This window comes from Cottoperca gobio, chromosome 2 (genome assembly GCF_900634415.1).
Source record: "Cottoperca gobio chromosome 2, fCotGob3.1, whole genome shotgun sequence".
NCBI classification, from domain to species: domain Eukaryota; kingdom Metazoa; phylum Chordata; class Actinopteri; order Perciformes; family Bovichtidae; genus Cottoperca; species Cottoperca gobio.
Genome location: NC_041356.1, coordinates 10,076,365 through 10,093,703, shown reverse-complemented (window position 1 = coordinate 10,093,703; position 17,339 = coordinate 10,076,365). Strand labels below are relative to the sequence as shown.

The following is a 17,339-nucleotide window of genomic DNA, read 5'->3' as shown; positions in this document are numbered from 1 at the left end:
AATGTGTATTTAATTCCCCTCAAATGTCTGTTTGTCTCACTACATCTGCTCTTTGACCGTGACAGTGTTAGGATACAATAGAAATCTTCTCATATTAGAAGTAACTGTGTGTGACAGACAGGTGTACGCTAAGCAGGTGCTGGGGGATGAACCAATGCTCATGTGGAGCCAAAAACAAAAACACAACAGACAATACATTTCAGATCTAGTGGCAGCTGCTCATAACTTAGAAAAAAATTCTAATCAATCAAAAATATATTTAAAACATCTTTAATTGTGCGGTTATAAAATTCAAACTGGGTAGAAAAAAATATTTGTTCAAACATGGAGCTCATTAACAAGAGAGAGAGAGTGCTGTGCTGGAGATTTGAAATATAACTTTGTAGTTTTAAAGTGATATTTCATGGTCTTACTTCTGCTACACATACTCTCATGTGTTCTGACCCAGTATCAGCTGCTCCAGGTGTCGGTGTAAAGACATTTCCTCCTCCCTCTTCGCCCCCACTTGCAAACTCTTCCCCCAAACACAGAAACGTAACTGGGGCGATGTTTGGTTCCAAGTTGTTTGTGCTTTTTTTTCCAGATGCAATCTAAGCTATTTTCAGCAGTTTTCAAAGTGGAAATGGGTGCAGGAGACAACAGCGGCTCACACCTCGGGGGCCGCCTGGGAGGCAGCACGTCTGAGGCTCGAGAGAAATATCACTTTAGAAACAGATGCACAGTGTAAACAGCAGAATGCGTATAAAAATCTGTAGCCCTGTAGACAAATATACTTCCATAAGTTTACATTTTTAACAATAAATACAAATCTTTTGCGATGCTGCGAGAGACAGAAAATGCTCCCCCATTACAGATTTAACAAATCTTTTCATGGCCATAAAAACTTTACAGTATTTAAGTGAAATGTTAAGACATCCATGACTAAAATTGACCAATTATAACAACAAGGGTGTAGTGTTACTCCTTTCCCTGTACAGTACCGCGTAGTGTAGCAAACAACTTCCTCATTTCAGGGTCGTAAAAAGAGAAATGTTTCTTTAAAAAAAGGATCAAATGTAAAGCACTTAAGACCTCCAAGAGACCAGATGCACCTTTGTTTACAAAACCAAACAGGTGCAAAAAGAAACGAATAATTAACGGCGCCGTGTATACAAATCCATTATTCGGTAACAGACATAAACATATGTAAGGTTAAAGCGGACATATTTACATTCTTTGTCAATTAAAAGCATTTTGGAGTCCATAGCGTCTAACACTGACGTTAACAATAGAAAGTCGTTTCAGTCTACAGTCGTGGGAAGAGTTCAGCGCCAAACGAGTCACTGAATCGTGTCCGTTTGTGCAACCGTACAACAGCGTCGGAGCAGCACTTCATTTCCCATGTTGCTCCTGCGTTTCGTGTCGGCCGCACTCTCACGTCATGGGGGTCGCCTTGTCTCCGGCGTCTCTGCGTTTGTCTACACGCCGCTCGCTTGAGACAGAAAGCAAAAAAGGGGAGAGCTGTGATTGGACGACCTCAAGCAGTAAAAGGGAGGTTAAAAAATGATGTCATGAGCGTCACCGTTAGGCCGCGGCCTGTTCGCAAGAGGCGGGAGAGGCTTCTTGCAAAATTCTGTGGAAGGGATGGAAGAAAGGTTTGGCTACGTTAGTAAACTACATCCACGGAGTCCTGAAATAAAAACAGTCACTTAGAGCTGTCTATAACAATGTGAGCAAAGAGAACCAGCCACGGCGGTTAGAGCTGGATGGGTATGTAGACTGGAGGAGGGGGGGGGGGGGGGGGGGGGGAGAATGTGGATGAATACACAGACAGGCCTTTGAGTGGAGTCTGCCACCATGAAGGATCCACACACACACATTCATACACAAGCCCGGTGAGATGCAGGAGGAGAGAAAGACAGTGATGTGGGTCTGGGATGCTAATTAACAGTCAGCACACATCTGCAGCCAGACAGAGTTCAGTGTTTCCTCTGCGACACCACATTGAGTAATTTACCACCACTGCTGTGGAACACATCCACCACACTTCTCTGCTTAGAAAAACTACTGTGGCTCTATTTACAAGAAGTCCTTTCATCGTATATGATAATATAGCAAACGAACTAGAGGAAACACTGATTCAGTGCCGTGGTGGTTAGTCACACAAACACCAGGTGAGAGGATGGCACATTTGGCAATATATGAGAAAGAAAAAAGAGAATGCATGTTATTAAAAGGTGGTTAACAGTGAGGGGTGAAGAACGACGGGACTTCGCAGGCATCTTTACCAGAATGTCTCGAGTCCCCGAGCTGGTTCTAGTTTTGGCAGCCTAGAGACTTTGGGTGTGGCCCATCCCACTAAAAAGAAACAAAATAAATAAAACAGTCATCAGTCGGGCTTCCAGTTCATCTTCACAGATTAGAGATTGCTCAGAAGGATTAACCGCAACACGACAGCGACACTGGCTACTTGCTGGGGAGAGAGAGCGTGCGTCACGACCAGCTGGTTCATGTATTCGATATTATTCGAAACAGTTCAATCGGAGTAACTTCAGTGAGATTTAGTTAGAAGCTACAAAGGTTCTTTGAAAGGCAAGACTGACCTGGAGGAGGTGGAGGGGTGGGGCTCTCTGCTGGCCCGTCCTCCGCCCTCAGCGGGTCCACCCTGTGCTTCCTCTTCAGGTGCAGCTTCCTCGTCTTCTTTTTGTCCCCTGTTGGGGCTGTTAAGTACAGAGCGGTGTCATTTTGCTTATTGAAGACTATGACGTGATATGTTCGTCACAGATATGGCAGTTCTGATTGATTGAAACGAGACTGCAATAGTTTTCTTGGACGAAGATAAAACAACAAGGACATTAGACGCAGGACTAATACTAAATAAAAGAATAGCTGACAAAACGAACAAAGCACCCAGAGGTTAAAATGGTGTCACATTTATAATAATACGATTTAGAGGACTCCTCCCTTCACATTTCACCACAGCAATAATCAACTGTAGCCTCCTGCCATCTTTTCATCCTATTATCTTCTTAATGTGTAATTATGTTCATCTTGCAGACATTCAGCATTGTGAGCTAAGTGAAGAGAAAGAGGATACATATCAGACCGTTGCTTCATTTGACTGAAGATCTCATTTTGAAATAAACATCTCAAACAAAGATTTATTGCGGTCTCCGGGTGTTTGTTTAATCTTCTGCTTTCAAAGTGAAAACAGATTTAATATCTCGCTCTCTAATCATCTCCTGAGCTCTTTCCTCCCATACGGTGCCGAGACAAACCGCTGCGAGGAGACGCCCCTGAAGAAAGGTGCTCCTCACATCTCCGCTGATAATAATTGTATCTGTCATTTTGATGCAACTTCTAAATAAATATCTTGGCAGGAAGCACATCTTATGAAAAAGCGTATTTGCAGAGTGACTGAGATCCCCGGCCATAAATCTGTATCGAGTTTACACCTGGATTGGCATTTCCTGGCGTTTGTCTCGTGTCGTCTGCCTCCTCGTCGTTGTCGTCCTCATACTCCTCTTGATCGGCATCCGTCTTCGGGCTGTCGGTCCTGACCCCCTGCGGCTCTCTCTGCCTCTTCGTCTCCTTCTCTTTGTCGTCGTTCTGAAAGGGGGGGACATAAAGCGACCAGCTCCAACTAGAAGTCTTAAACAATCTCAAACGCAGCGATGCACCATGATGTGTCAGCGGTCACACACCTCAGAGATCTTGTTGCTGATTGGTTGGAAGGGGCTGTGCATGTTTTCATCATCAAGCTCCTCTTCCTGGATCTGCCTGCCCTCGCGTTCTGCCTCTTCCTGCTCCTGCCGATCTCTGAGGACACGAGAGGATGTTCATGTATGAGCAGAATGATGCAACTCTACTTTGAGGTCAGGTTTAACAACAGTTATGTCCACAATTGAAACTCTTAAACTTTTAAATAGTATATTCAACGTCAAACATATTCCTAGCTTTGAAAACATAACCGTTAATATTAAGCATTTTACACACCCTCAAGACTCTGCATGCACTATGAATATTTTATGGATTTGTTTTGTTACTCCAGCGCAAGAGAGCATTGGTCAAATCCCTCGCTCTTGACTCGCGGACTTACAATTCCAAGTCTCTTTTATCGTTATCTTTCCCAACATACATTTATTTCATCTGTTGTTTCTCTGAGGACAGTGGGGGTACAAAAGGTTCAATTGTTCATTTGTTGATTTGATTCCGTCCATCGCTCGTGGCCTCACCTCTCCTGTCGTATCCGCCGCACTCTCTCCGCCCTCTCCTTCTTGTCCTGGTCCTCCTGAGCGAGCTGCTCGGCCGTGTCCCTCTGCACACGCTCAGTGATGGCCTCGTAGTCTTTGGCAATGTTGTTGAGGAGCCACTTCAAGCCCTTCTTGATGGACTTGTCCACCTTTTTGCCATAGCCTAGAACGGCAGAGCACGGCTCCTGCAGGAGGAACATATATTAAGAGACACACTCTCGCATCACCTCTCAAAAAACAAATCTCATTTCTTTTTGATGCATATCTGCTTTTGCAAGATTCTTTAGGTGAAAGCAGCCACCAGACCGTCCTGCGCTAAAGAAGGACATTACATTTGGGTGACACCGCAGTTAAGTGCCCTTGATGTCATACACCTGCCGGTAACAGGTGCACAAACACTTACGATCTGACAGAGACACTTGTTCTCGTTAACAAGCTTCTCCAGCGACAGGTTCTCAATGATGTCTGCTTCAGCCAGCGCTCCCTCTTGGTCTTGTTTGTTGGCAAGGCTTCAAACAGAGAGGAATAAAAGGAGATATTAGTGATTAATGTGGTTAATGTTAATGCAATCTCTCTCCAGATTATCTCAGGCTGCAAGGACAGTGAACAAACTCTCTGCAGTTATCAGAGGCTGGAAATCTGACTCGTCATGATGTGGATCGTTGATTAAAATACTTTTTAAATTCTCTGTGCCTCAACCTGTGCTTTGTGTCCCGATTACTGATTAAGCAGATTCCTCCAGGAATTAACCTGCATGGCACGTATTCAGAAACAAATTGGACCACGGACTGAAGACTTTCAGGCGAGGCAATTACATTATCAACTCATCTTTTACTGCCCTTCCACATTTTGAACATACAACTTTCTGGGTTTTGTTTTTAAGGCTTGGTCAAGTGTAATTTCCATGGATGACAGCACTCACACTAGCACAGGTTTCCCTGCAATGCGCGGGTGCTGGAGGACCTCGGTCATGGTCTCCCGTAACTCCTGGATCCTCTGGATGTCGCTGGAGTCTACCACGAACACCACGCCGTGTGACTCTGAATAGTAGTTTTTCCAGATGCCCCGGATTCTCTTCCCGCCACCCAGGTCAAAGATGGTCACCTCGAACTTGCCCTGCTTCAGGTCGACCTTGGAAAAACCCACTGTCGGAGCCACATCCTGGGGATTCTCTGCAACAAATTAGCAAAGGAGTTAGAGTTAGGAGACAACCCACATTTTAAAGCGTTTGTGATAAAGTGATAAAATATAAAAGCAGCGAGGCGTAACCGACAGGCAGTTTGATGTCAAATAAACATGATGATAAATATTAAAACAGAAGAGTGAGGCGTGATGAAATGAAGATCATAGTTCACTCAACTTTTCAATTATTCAGAAAGATTGTTTTTAAAAACAAGCAAAATATGCAAAACACAAAACACTTAATATACATTATTCACATTTATAACAAACACTCCTAACCTCCTTGGATTCCTCGTACTGTAGCCGTCTTCCCCGCATTATCAAGCCCCACCATAACCAGAGTCACCTTCCTGTTGGGTGAGAAAAGGGAAATGTGAACACACATGAACACAGACGGGTCGGGTCAGGAAGTCCAGGTTAAGTAGGGCAGAAGAAGAAATATCTGACGCCTTCTATGGTGAGCGTGCAGTATCTGAGGGCACAGATAAACCAATTCATAATCTGAATGAACAACACAATCAGAGATCTGCACAATACAGACCGAGTGAGTGAAAGAGATACACTCAAGTCAATATTAGTGCTGATGGTTATTCAAACAATATTTGGTCGATTGTGGATGAGATTTGCAAATATGCATTCTGGTATTGGTATTAATAATCAATATGAATGTTCAAAAAGCATGCTGCATCCTGGAAAGCAACACACGCACATCCCTCCCATCCCATTGCATGCACACACCTGGGCGGAAAGCTGGGAGGATCACAAAGTTGCGCAATAGTCTTAGGAATGCAAAGTAACAATCTATGCGTCTGTACATGTAATATATGTCTAACTTTCCTGAAAGCAATGCAACATTTCCCTCATATTTAACTGTATGTTTGTCTTAACGGCAACAGTCTGACTACATTTAGTCCCAAATAGAATAAATGATTTAAAGTTGAACACATGATGCTCTCACATTAGAGAAAGTGAAGCCACTTTTCAAAGACAAAGACAAAGCAAGAGGTTTGGTGCCATAATCCTTACAGTAGACGCTTCTGGTGTAATCATAACAGCAGTGTTGCAAATCTTTAGTTTTGCATTATGGCTACTGGCTTTAATTATAGTCTAGAAGGAAAAAACACAAAACATAAACAAAACGAAAGAACTGAATCCACGCACGTAGACACGCACGGAACGAGAGGAAAGCCTGGAAATAACTAAGAAGAGATGTACATGAAGCTAAATCCTACTCATAAGCAAAACCCGTCTTTGTCTCCTGGGTGCATACTTAACTTCGACACTTGCGCCGAAAAGACATCAACCGCACTATCCATCTAACGGTTCTCTCGAGCCAACTGGTTCTCATCGGAGCATCCTCTTGTTGCAAACCTCCAAAAAAAGGTGAGACCAGGTGAAAGTCTGCCCTTGGTCCTCGCTGCTACATGCCCCTCACAACAACAACAGGAAGAGACCCACTGAACAGACCTGGCTGTGGGATTAGGTGAGGATTTCTGACTAAGTCCAAAGGATCAGATGCCTCACAGGCACCACGTGAGTTAAATTACATTTTGCTGGTAGTGCTGCCTCACACTCCATGTTTTACATGCTCTGTATCCAGCCGCAAAGGGCTGACGGATGACAAATACTGAGAGTAAAGAGTGCAGGCTTGAGGCATGTTAATAAGAGAACAGTAGTGTATCATTTATAATTATCAATAGTTGTAATAAAGTATTTTCAAGACGATTTATCCACCAAATATTTCCTTGATTCATTTGATTAATAGATTAACAGTTTGCTGCTCTATGAAACTGTCACATAATAAGCAAGGCAAATCAAATTGCTTTACTTTAGATATCTTTCTGTACTTAACTGTAAATCCAGGAAGCTTTACATCTCTATTAATCTCTGTAATGAGCATCCATTATTTATAGGGCTGTCCACTTGTAGTCGATTAGTCAAACATATTGGTTGTTTTGGACACACAAGATTTATTTTTTTTGTGAGCAGTCTGCTCTATTATTGGTTGAAGCTATTTGTATATGTTGTGTAAAAAAAAAAAGTGGATTATGATGTACTGCTTTGACACAAAACATCACATCAGTCGACTACAAACTAGACTTTAACTACAGGAAGAAACTGATTTGAGCTGGATGATAAGGAAAGGAGAATGAAAGCTTCATAGTAAAACCTAACTTACCTTGCAGGCTCTCGCCAGCGTTTCAGCCAGTTGCAGCAATTCGCCATCAGGCTAAACATCGCAGTCCGAGTCCAGATGACTGTGATCAAGTCTCAAACCCTGTTTAGCCAACGGATCGATGCTTCACCCTAAAGTGGCTACATAGCGAGCTGATTTATGTTAGCATTGGCATTTCTTTTTTTAATGGTCGGCGTCACCAGCGCTTATAAATCAAGTTGTTACCATCAATTAAGGTTATTTCAGATAACATCCATTTCCAGAAATACTAAATCCGTGTCCCGTTACCTATGGTTAGCTAATGATAATGTAGCTAGCGATAACGGTATCTTGTTAACTCGTTTAACTTCAGTCTCAGCACATAAGTGACTCTTTTACTAAGCGATTTGATAGCCGTGCTAACTAATACAAATACAATATGATTTCATACGTAACTGAATGCAGCTCAAATTCGTATTTTACTCACGAAACAAGAGCTAACGGAACTTAGCATTAGCTGACTTGTAGCTGTCTGTTTTGTTTACGCTGTCTGTCCTGCTGCTAGGCTGCAGACGTGCTTACGTCATCTTACGTAATCAACAAATCAGCGTCGACGCAAGAGATTCTGTGAGAGATTGTTCAAACAGCGCCTCCTGTGGACAATTAAATAATTTACAGTTGTAATAATAACAGTAGTGACAGTAAATGATTTGTCAAATGTCAATTATTGGCTGTTTTTATCATCGTTATTACTTATCTGTCTTTTATTATCAATGTACAGTGCATGCCGTGATGTAGGACTCAGTCTTCTCTGTCTCTTTCTTTTGTAACTCTTTTACGATCAACAACATATTTACCGTTTTATTCATGAGTTTATGTGTTCTGATGTTTACTGCACCCCCATCTGGGGAAGTAACATCAAAAGGGGAAATGTTCTTGCAGCCAGATAAAACATAAAACAAACACATGACATACTTACATAAAACATGTATTCAAAGACACTTTAAAGCAAAACTAAATTCCACCCTGCAAGCTCATATAAACAATGCAAAAGGGATTAGAGAAAGAAGAGGGTAAAGAGGTGCATCTTATATTTTATATCTCCCTCTATTAAGAGAAAGAACACAGTCCAAAAAAGCACAAAAAACTGGGACAGCATCTATTTTCTAGGAGAAGGAGGGAATAAAGAAAGAATAAAAGAAACAAAAAGCTAATTATTGCTTCACCAGAATCAGTGATTATCCTACTTTCCACCAAAGTGAAAGTATATTAGATACTTGAAGCAGATTGTAGATTGAATGTCAAGTGTCTGTTAAGGCAGAGATGAATGCACTTGAATACCTGGAGTTATTGTCCCAGTTCAACAAGCACTCACATGTGAGTGTGCAGTCAGAGCCGTGAGGCTGGATCTTTAACTAACCTGTCAGAGCTTCAACAAATTCAACTTAAGTTTTATGAGATCCATCTGCTGTGCTCATAATGCCACAGTAATCATCTTTATATGTTTACAGGGATCCAGTGAGGTAAGTGGCTGAATGGGCAGTAATGAGGCCGTTGTCCTTTTGGCTCCTATTTGCCAAAATATTAAAGAGGTGCTGAACTCATGAATGAATTTTAAAGCGAGTGTAATTATTTTTAATGTTTTCCTCTGCTGTGACAATATTATTGTTGCACAGCCTTGTAATATTTCAGTTATGTTAAGTGGGTTTTAATGGTGCCAGTGGTGCAAATCTCCCTTTTATTCTGGATGATTAATTATTGAACATTGGTTTGTTTTCTTTTTTTTAGTTTACAGCCCTCTCTACAAATGAATGTCATGCCGAACTAATCGGCAGTGGATGTTTTTATCGTAGATACACATTATCTATTGGGAATATATAGGTCACTACTTTATTACCTTTTTGAGTCATGCATATTATTTGGTTGTTTTCTTCCTTGGCCTTTTAAGTAACATATTTTTCATTGTGTTTACCAGTGAGTAGTGTTTTACTCACTATTTTAATGAGTATTATTATTATTCACTATTTTAATGAGTTCACTTTCAATTTCCTCCTAATTGCTTTTATTTAGTGCCATCTCTTTGATATTTTGTTTAATTTAATATCAGATTAATCTCGTGTTATTTCACTGCAATTATTGTCTACTACTACTACTACTACTACTACTACTACTACTACTACTACTATTATTATATAATAATAATAATAATAATAATAATAATAATAATAATAATAATAATAATTTAAATAATAATAGTGGTAATTAATAAATAAATAAAAAAGTATTATCTTTCAATGAAAAAATTCTGATTAAATACGTAAAATAAAAAAACATAAGTATCATTGGTTTTACTTAAGGACAAGTATTATTATCTAAATATACTTCCCTCCCTAAAGTATTGTCATTATACCATTATATGCTACTATTAGTTTTAAATTATTAGTGGGGAAAACGTACAATATTTACCTCCAAAAAGCAAGTAGTGCGGTATAAAAGAGCATAAAATTGTACACAAGTGGCCTTTACTTTACTAAATTACATTACCTCCACTTTAGCGCCATCTGCTGTTTGCCACGAGTATATGAGTTTTACCGCGCATGCGCTCTTCGCGAGGATCTTAAACATGGCTGTGGCATTTGCATGGAAATTGTAAAATCCTCCAACCGAGAGTCTTCCCCATTTTAATCAAGCTACGAGCCATTGTCTTCATCACATTCCTGGTAAGACCTTCAGTTTAATGCTACATTATACATTATATATATATATATATATAAATATGCTTTTATTGTAAAACAGGTATGTCCCGTTTACACGTCTACAAAGTTAATAACTATTGCACGGTGGTGTCAGGCTGTCAGGTGTGTCTGTTGTCTGTCACTCATGTACTTTAATGTAAGCTATATCTTGATGTACTTTACTATTCCAGAGGGAAATACTGTACTTTTTACTCGACTACAGCTGAAGTTGCATATTCAGATTAAAGTTAAAAGTTAAAGCCTTTTATTGTCATTATACAAAAAATACAACGAGATTCAGAGTGCCACACCCAGTGTGCAACAAATATATTGATATATAAATAGTTAATACTTTTTAAAAGTGCATTCAGAGTGAGTATATGTGTGAAGATGGTTATTGCATCAGGTGTGGTGGTTCAGCAGCCTGACGGCCCAGGGGCACATACTGTCTGTGATTTGAAGCTCCTGTATCTTCTCCCAGGAGGCAGGAGAGAGAGCAGTCTGTGACCTGGGTGAGAGCTGTCCTTTAGTATTGTGTTTGCTCTGCTGAGGCAGCGGGAGGTGGAGATGTGTTCCAGAGAGGGCAGGGGGGCAGCCATCCTTATCACTCTCTGCAGGGCGTTCTTGTCCGCAGCTGAACATCCAGCAGACCACATAGAGATGGAGTATGACAGCAGAAGGACACCAGCAGCTTCTTGTTCGGTCTGCTCCTCTGTAGCACCCTCAGGAAGCTTAAATAAATCAATAATTATAATCCAATTATATGATATTATAGTGAAATGGGCCATTTGAATACTTTTGGTGCTACTCTGGGACTTTAATTGTAGTAAATGCTGGTAGTATTTCTACACTGTGATATTAATACTTTTAGGTAAAAGGTCAGAGTACTTCTGCCACGACTGGTGTGTACTGCGTCTCTTCTCCTCCACAAACTGTGTTGTTGAATAACCTTTGTGTGTGTGTGTTGTAATATTAAACCCACAGTGTGTTTCAGAGATGATTTCTAATCATTGAGCTGATGTACTTTGCCCTGACAAAGTCCAAAGAGCTTCAATAAAAGCAGGCCTTCAGGTCACAGAGACACGTCTGCATCTGAAACACCGGAGTAATCTGATCAGAGCCAACAGGGAGATCTTTTAAAATCTCTTTCTTATGTTGTTTAGTGCATCATATATTGTATTGTTTTACAGGTGTCTGCCCTCCTGCGTCCACATGGCTCGTGTCTTCGTCTATGGCACCCTGAAGAAGGGGCAGCCCAACTACTACCGTATGTTCGAGCTCGCCAATGGTAAGGCGGAGTTCCTCGCCTCGGCCTGCACCACACAGAAATACCCGCTGGTGATCGCCGGCAAGTACAACATCCCTTTCCTCCTCAACATCCCCGGCCAGGGACACCGAGTCCGAGGAGAGCTCTATAAAGTGGACGACAAGATGCTGAAGTTCCTGGATGTCTTTGAAGACATTCCCAGAATGTACCAGCGGGCTGAGGTCAAACTGGAGGTGAAGGAGTGGGCGGGGAAGCCAGACGGAGAGGAGCCGGCAGCGGGGAGCATCATAGAAGCGTTTGTGTACAGCACGACGACGTACGAGCCGGACTGGCCCTCACTGCTCAGCCATGAGAGCTACGACACCTTTGGAGATCATGGGCTGATGTATCAGTACAGAGAATTACAAGACTGACACACAAAGCATCCATCGCTGACATCTCAAGAACATTAACCCGTACAACACACTCCAGCGTGTAGTTTTCATGATTTAAGGTCAACTGGAAAGCATGAAAACTACAGGAGGAGGTTTGTGTTGTGGTTCCTACAGGATGTACTGCTTCTTTAATAAAAACAACCCTGAATGCATCTCACTCGATGACTTTGTGCAGAAGTCCAACAACGTTTTGGTCTTTTTAAATGTAATTACTATGACGTCAACATGCAACTCCTTGCAGGGTTTTAATCACGCTTTACCCTCCAGTTCCTCACACGCATTAAATAACACTCTGGTATGTATGCCACACCTAAACCGGTTTGTGTTTCCTTCCTTTGTGATATTCTTACCTCCACTATTGTACCTGCTTTTCTTTTAGATTTGCATTTCTTAGAAACACTTGATGTTCCCTGAATCGTTACTCTTGTCGTCCTCATCTGGGATTCTGAGATAAAAACAAATGACATGACTTCCTGAGTCGACTCTTTTTTTGTTCTTCTCATATGAACACAATCTTTTCTCATCTTTATTTAGAATAGTAAAATTAGGGAGTACAGAAGAGAAGGTATTTGGCAAACGGACCAGTGAAATCTCTGTTGGCGTTGGAAGCAGTTGTCCTTTTAAACAAAAAGCAAAACTTACAGGGAAACATGAAAAAGAAACATTTCACAGTGTATCAAAGTACTGTACAAAAAGTCGCCTTACAAAAAGGAAAAGATGGATGTTTTCTAGCCGTGTCCAAACTGGCGTCACAATTAATTACTCTAATTACACATAGAAAACACGGTCACGAGTGTGTTCACATGCACACCGGGTTGAAATCCTTATTAAAGCATTTTATATACATGTTCATACAGGACTATGTACCGAGGGAAACATACAAAACAACAACACGGTGCACAAACTCATGCCTCAGAATACTTCTGGTTTCCTCCAGGTGCATCACAAAGATCAAATCCTTCTTATTGTAAACATGATATGTTGTCGGGGTGAGTATTAAATCTGTGTGTGTGCACGTGAACAACACTCAATGGCACAAACACAGAAAAGGTCGCCAGCAAGACTTGATGCAGTTTGGAGTAGAAAAAAAGTGAAATGACGACTGACATCTCTGATTAGACACTAGTGGTGCAGAAAGAGTAACGAGGGTGAAGTGGGAGTGATGCGTGTGAGGATTCTGTGTCTATAATAATACAAGTCTTTTCTGGTGTGTGTGTGTGTGTGTGTGTGCGGTCTGAAGCGTCTCTGTGTGCAGGGTCATCAGTAAAGGTCTTTCCTGGAGCTCGGCAGGGGGCGGCTGGCAGAGCAGGTCGCACTGCGGATCACCTCCATCCACCTGGAGACGAGAGAAATCACGTCATCAGCTAGTTATTAGACATACCAATTAAAATGTAGAAACATTCTGGCTCTTTAAATTTAAATTTGGAGAAATTCCCCAAAACGCCATTATTTTGTGTAAATGTATAATATAATATTAACCTTTCAAAAGTGTACTCGCTCTCTGATCTGAAGTAGTAGACGTGGGATTTAAAGTGGAGTTTGAAGACGTAGTCTTTGTGGATGTTCTCCGACTCAGCCGGGACGGTGACGGAGTATCCCAGCAGAGGAAGGCTGGCCAGAGGGTAGTCATCCTGGGACAGAAGGACAGGAAACCTTTAGAGATCATCTTTAGCCATCAACCATTTTCAGCCCAATTCCAACACCACGTAATTAATGTGTCTTTCTCACTATATATATATATATATATATATATATATATATATATATATATATATATATATATATATATATATATATATATATATATATATCTCTCTAACCTGGTGTGACTTGTAGAAGAAGAGGCTGAAGTTGGTGAAGACCACCCAGAGTTTCTGCCAGCCGTTGCTGTTCTTAAACTTCCTCAGCAGGTTCCCTGACAGCTGGTTCTGGAAACACAAACGAGAAGACACCCATTCCATTATAGTGTTAGAAATGGGAGGAAAAATATGTTTCTAGACAGAAACTATTACAATAAAGAAATTGTAGGATTAAATGTCGGATACTTCATTTCAGAAAACTCCTTCGCATTTAACTTTAAGGGGATTTACTGTAAAATGTCATTTAACAGAATCAATAACGTCTCAGCAGCTGTGCAGTACCTCTCTACTCCAGCAGGGGGCACTAACAACAGGCAGTGTGCTCTGAACAAACCACAGAGAGAGACTCGGGCCCCTGAAGGCTGCTGAGGGGCCTCGTAACGCACTGGCCGGACTAATACTGTCCTCTAGTCATGTCAGCGAGGACGGACAGAGGTGGAAATGGAAAGACAGACAAATGGAAGCTGGGGATAGAAGAGACACAAGGTGGAAGACATGAAGATGGAGGTGCAGAAGAGAGAAACAACACAGACATGAGAAGAAAAGCAAGAAAGGACAAGAGGAGCAGGACACAAACACAGAAACACTGGACCCCACGAGGCTCGAGAGGAAAAACAGGTGTGTGCCGTGTGGAGAGGAGACGGTTAGAGAGACACAAACATGGTCCAGTACCTCCACGGCAACACTGAAGTCCACCATGGACACGCTGGTGTTGCGATGCCAGCAGACGTGCACGGTGGTGTTACCACGGTGACCCTGGCGCTCCAGAGACGAGCGCGAGCCGCAGAGCTCCTCCTCCGACTCCAGCTCGGCTCCACCGTCCTCCAACAGCTCTGGGGAACGACGGGGAGTTTAAATGTGCTGGTTAATCTGTGCTCTTAAATATATATGAATAAACATAACACATAAACTGATGTGTGAAGTCAAGTACACACACACACACACACACACACACACACACACACACACACACACACACACACACACACACACACACACACACACACACACACACACACACACACACACACACTAGAGGGCAGACCTACTGTTGTCAGAGGGGCTGGTGGACAGCAGGTCGGTGGCTGAGCTGCTGCTCTGCTCCGCCAGGTCGATGGCCATCCTGATGTCCTCCACCCACCGCTCCATCTCTGACGCACAGCTGGAAGCAGACGGAGAAAAGAATGAATGAGATTGTGTGTAAAAGAAATGTCTTTAAGTATCTGCATGCAACACATTTATAAGATTACGCCTTCATTTTGTTTGCAAACCCTTGTGAGATTGTATCATTATCATGTGAAAGAACCTGTGTTCATGTGTGTGTTCGTGTTCACCTGGCTGCCACGACCACAGACTGGCGCTGTCCAAACAAGGTGAACGAATGAGGGACGCCCCACTCCTCCTCACTTTCTCTGATCTGCAAAACAAAACAAAAGAAGCACAATCCTCCAGCTGTAGAGCTCAGTGACCCCACATTTGGGAGATGATTTCACCCTAACTATCCAGGTTTCACTTCTGTACCAGTTGAGCACGGTGCTTGGAGTTACTCGAGCATGTCGCTAACGTACCGTCATGCCATACAGGGGCAGCTGGCCATGCACTTTAAACTGGTTGGACGGGGTCATTCCTCGACTAGTGTACACCAAGGAATCACTGAACTGGAGAGGCAGGAAAAAAAACAAGAAGTGGAGGTTAGATTCGTTTGCTGTTGCAGATATTAGACTCACTTTGAAAAGTAGTTGAAATGTCCTACCAGGAAGAACATCCTCTGCTGGAGCCCCTTCCCTGAGAGCTTGCTCAGGCAGCCGAGCCTGATAAATTCCTGTAAGAAACACAAACATAATATTAAGAACATGAGAGCAACAGAGAGTCAATCTGCAAAGTTCTGCAGGTCTCGTCACCGACTAGTTACGCCTCAAACATGGGAACTAACTATAATAAAAGGTTATTAATAACGTGAAAGTGTCCAATAAACAAATGAGTCCAACCCTCCCGGGGATGGCGAGGTTTTCGATGCCGGTCAGGTCTTTCTTCAGCTCTAGAAGCTTCTGGAAGTTCTCCATCTTCATCATGGAGCCTTGGAGCTGCAGCACCATCTCTGAGATGTCTGCCAGGGCCGCTAAAGATGGGACGAAAAGATGGAAATATGATGATAAAAAACAAGACAAAATTAGTTTCACAAATACAAAAAAGGCTCATTAGTACCTCTACAGTCCCTGAAGTCTTCGTGGGTGGGGGGGTAGTGCTTGCAGAGCCTCTCCAGGATGAGTTTGTAGTGCAGCAGGCGGTGGAGAGGCCTGAGGAGGAAGATGTTCAGGGGAAGGTAGCAAACTCTCTGCTGCTCAAAGTCTCGACACACAGCCTCCGCCTTCCGACTGGACCTGAGGAGCAGGGGAGGGGGGGGGGGGGAAAGAATGCAAAGTGAATGGAAAAGCTAACGTCTCGTGCTTTTAACGTGAGCTTTTCCATTCACCTACCTGCAGGCCCGCTCCAGTTCCACCAGGCACTCTGAATGTTTCTGAAGATGAACCGTCAACTGCTGCAGATGCAAAACAAAGAACAATTATTTATTTAAAAGGTTAAAAAAGCCTGTAAATTAAAGGGTTAAGAGGGGGGTGTCGTTACCCTCAGGCCCTGAATGTTCTTCAGGAGAATGTCCCCGATTCGTTGATAGTCTCCTTTAATGTGGGCATTAGATCGACCCTCCCTAAAGAAGAGACAACTCATTAATCTTCTTTCCCCTGCAGTGACACGTGTTCACCACTAGATGTCAGGCTGCACATACGTTTCTACCACACATGACCGGAAAATCTTCACTCAATTCCAACAAGTCCATGGTCCCTTTCCAAAAATAAGGTTAGTGTGTGTGTTTGAGGGTGTGTCTCCTCCTGTATGTCATTACAGAAATAACACAGACAAGATTCCCAAAGGAGGAAATGAGGACTTTGCATATGTACATTTATTCCCCACATAAAATCACCTTATTATTATTAATGCTTCTGCTGTTAACCCCAAAGCTGAGTTGCATGGTATTAAATGCTCTTATATGTATACATATACATTTAAATGTACATGAATTGTGAGCCAGGCTACAGATGCTCGTGTCATTCTTCTGTAACCAGAATTTTCTGAATGGAATGGACAGACTGACCACTGAGCCAGGCGCTGCTCCACCTCTTTCAGGAATCCCTGGTGAAACTTGAAGATTGGATCATAGCTGGCAGCGATCAGGTTCTTAACAGAGTCTGGGAAGGTCTCATCTTTCCCGGCAACGCTCTGGAAGGACTACAACAGACAAACGGGCAGAAAGGCAACATTCATTACAAACGTGGGCACGTGGGAAAAACTGAAACCGTGCATCGATCAGGTCTGTACAGAAACATCTGGGAGCCACTTTAAGATCATTAATATGCAAGTAGACGATGATGATGAATCAAATCATTCATTATGTTAATAATAGTTAGGGTTAAAGTAA

General features: G+C 42.3%; 3 protein-coding genes across 5 annotated transcripts in view; 1 reads left to right on the top strand and 2 right to left on the bottom strand.

Moving 5' to 3' along the window:
* Nucleotides 1–254: 254 nt before the first annotated feature.
* On the bottom strand, nt 255–8,145 carry arl13b (ADP-ribosylation factor-like 13b). The gene is given in 11 exon segments (XM_029447948.1): nt 255–1,612; nt 2,268–2,289; nt 2,291–2,337; nt 2,583–2,699; nt 3,435–3,588; nt 3,684–3,798; nt 4,215–4,417; nt 4,636–4,741; nt 5,155–5,404; nt 5,694–5,764; nt 7,594–8,145. Coding segments are annotated over 11 exon segments (1,221 nt in total). The 5' UTR covers nt 7,653–8,145; the 3' UTR covers nt 255–1,535.
* Nucleotides 8,146–10,162: 2,017 nt separating this feature from the next.
* Nucleotides 10,163–12,320, top strand: LOC115018868 (gamma-glutamylaminecyclotransferase B-like). The gene is made up of 2 exons (XM_029448116.1): nt 10,163–10,289; nt 11,495–12,320. The coding sequence occupies exon 2, from the start codon at nt 11,517–11,519 to the stop codon at nt 11,982–11,984; it is 468 nt and encodes a 155-aa protein (XP_029303976.1). The 5' UTR covers nt 10,163–10,289; nt 11,495–11,516; the 3' UTR covers nt 11,985–12,320.
* A 163-nt stretch (nt 12,321–12,483) lies between these two features.
* LOC115018523 (FERM, ARHGEF and pleckstrin domain-containing protein 1-like) overlaps nt 12,484–17,339 on the bottom strand; it is a 40,865-nt gene continuing 36,009 nt past the window's right edge. For all 3 annotated transcript variants that reach the window (XM_029447563.1, XM_029447545.1, XM_029447553.1), the window contains exons 16-28: nt 17,016–17,149; nt 16,490–16,571; nt 16,342–16,403; nt 16,070–16,245; nt 15,853–15,983; nt 15,618–15,686; nt 15,433–15,522; nt 15,199–15,281; nt 14,914–15,026; nt 14,537–14,697; nt 13,826–13,933; nt 13,485–13,636; nt 12,484–13,341 (exon numbers count right to left, since the gene is read on the bottom strand). In XM_029447563.1, the coding sequence (XP_029303423.1) occupies nt 13,266–13,341; nt 13,485–13,636; nt 13,826–13,933; nt 14,537–14,697; nt 14,914–15,026; nt 15,199–15,281; nt 15,433–15,522; nt 15,618–15,686; nt 15,853–15,983; nt 16,070–16,245; nt 16,342–16,403; nt 16,490–16,571; nt 17,016–17,149 (1,437 nt within the window). In that variant the 3' untranslated portion in view covers nt 12,484–13,265. The remainder of the gene's footprint in view (nt 13,342–13,484; nt 13,637–13,825; nt 13,934–14,536; nt 14,698–14,913; nt 15,027–15,198; nt 15,282–15,432; nt 15,523–15,617; nt 15,687–15,852; nt 15,984–16,069; nt 16,246–16,341; nt 16,404–16,489; nt 16,572–17,015; nt 17,150–17,339) is intronic.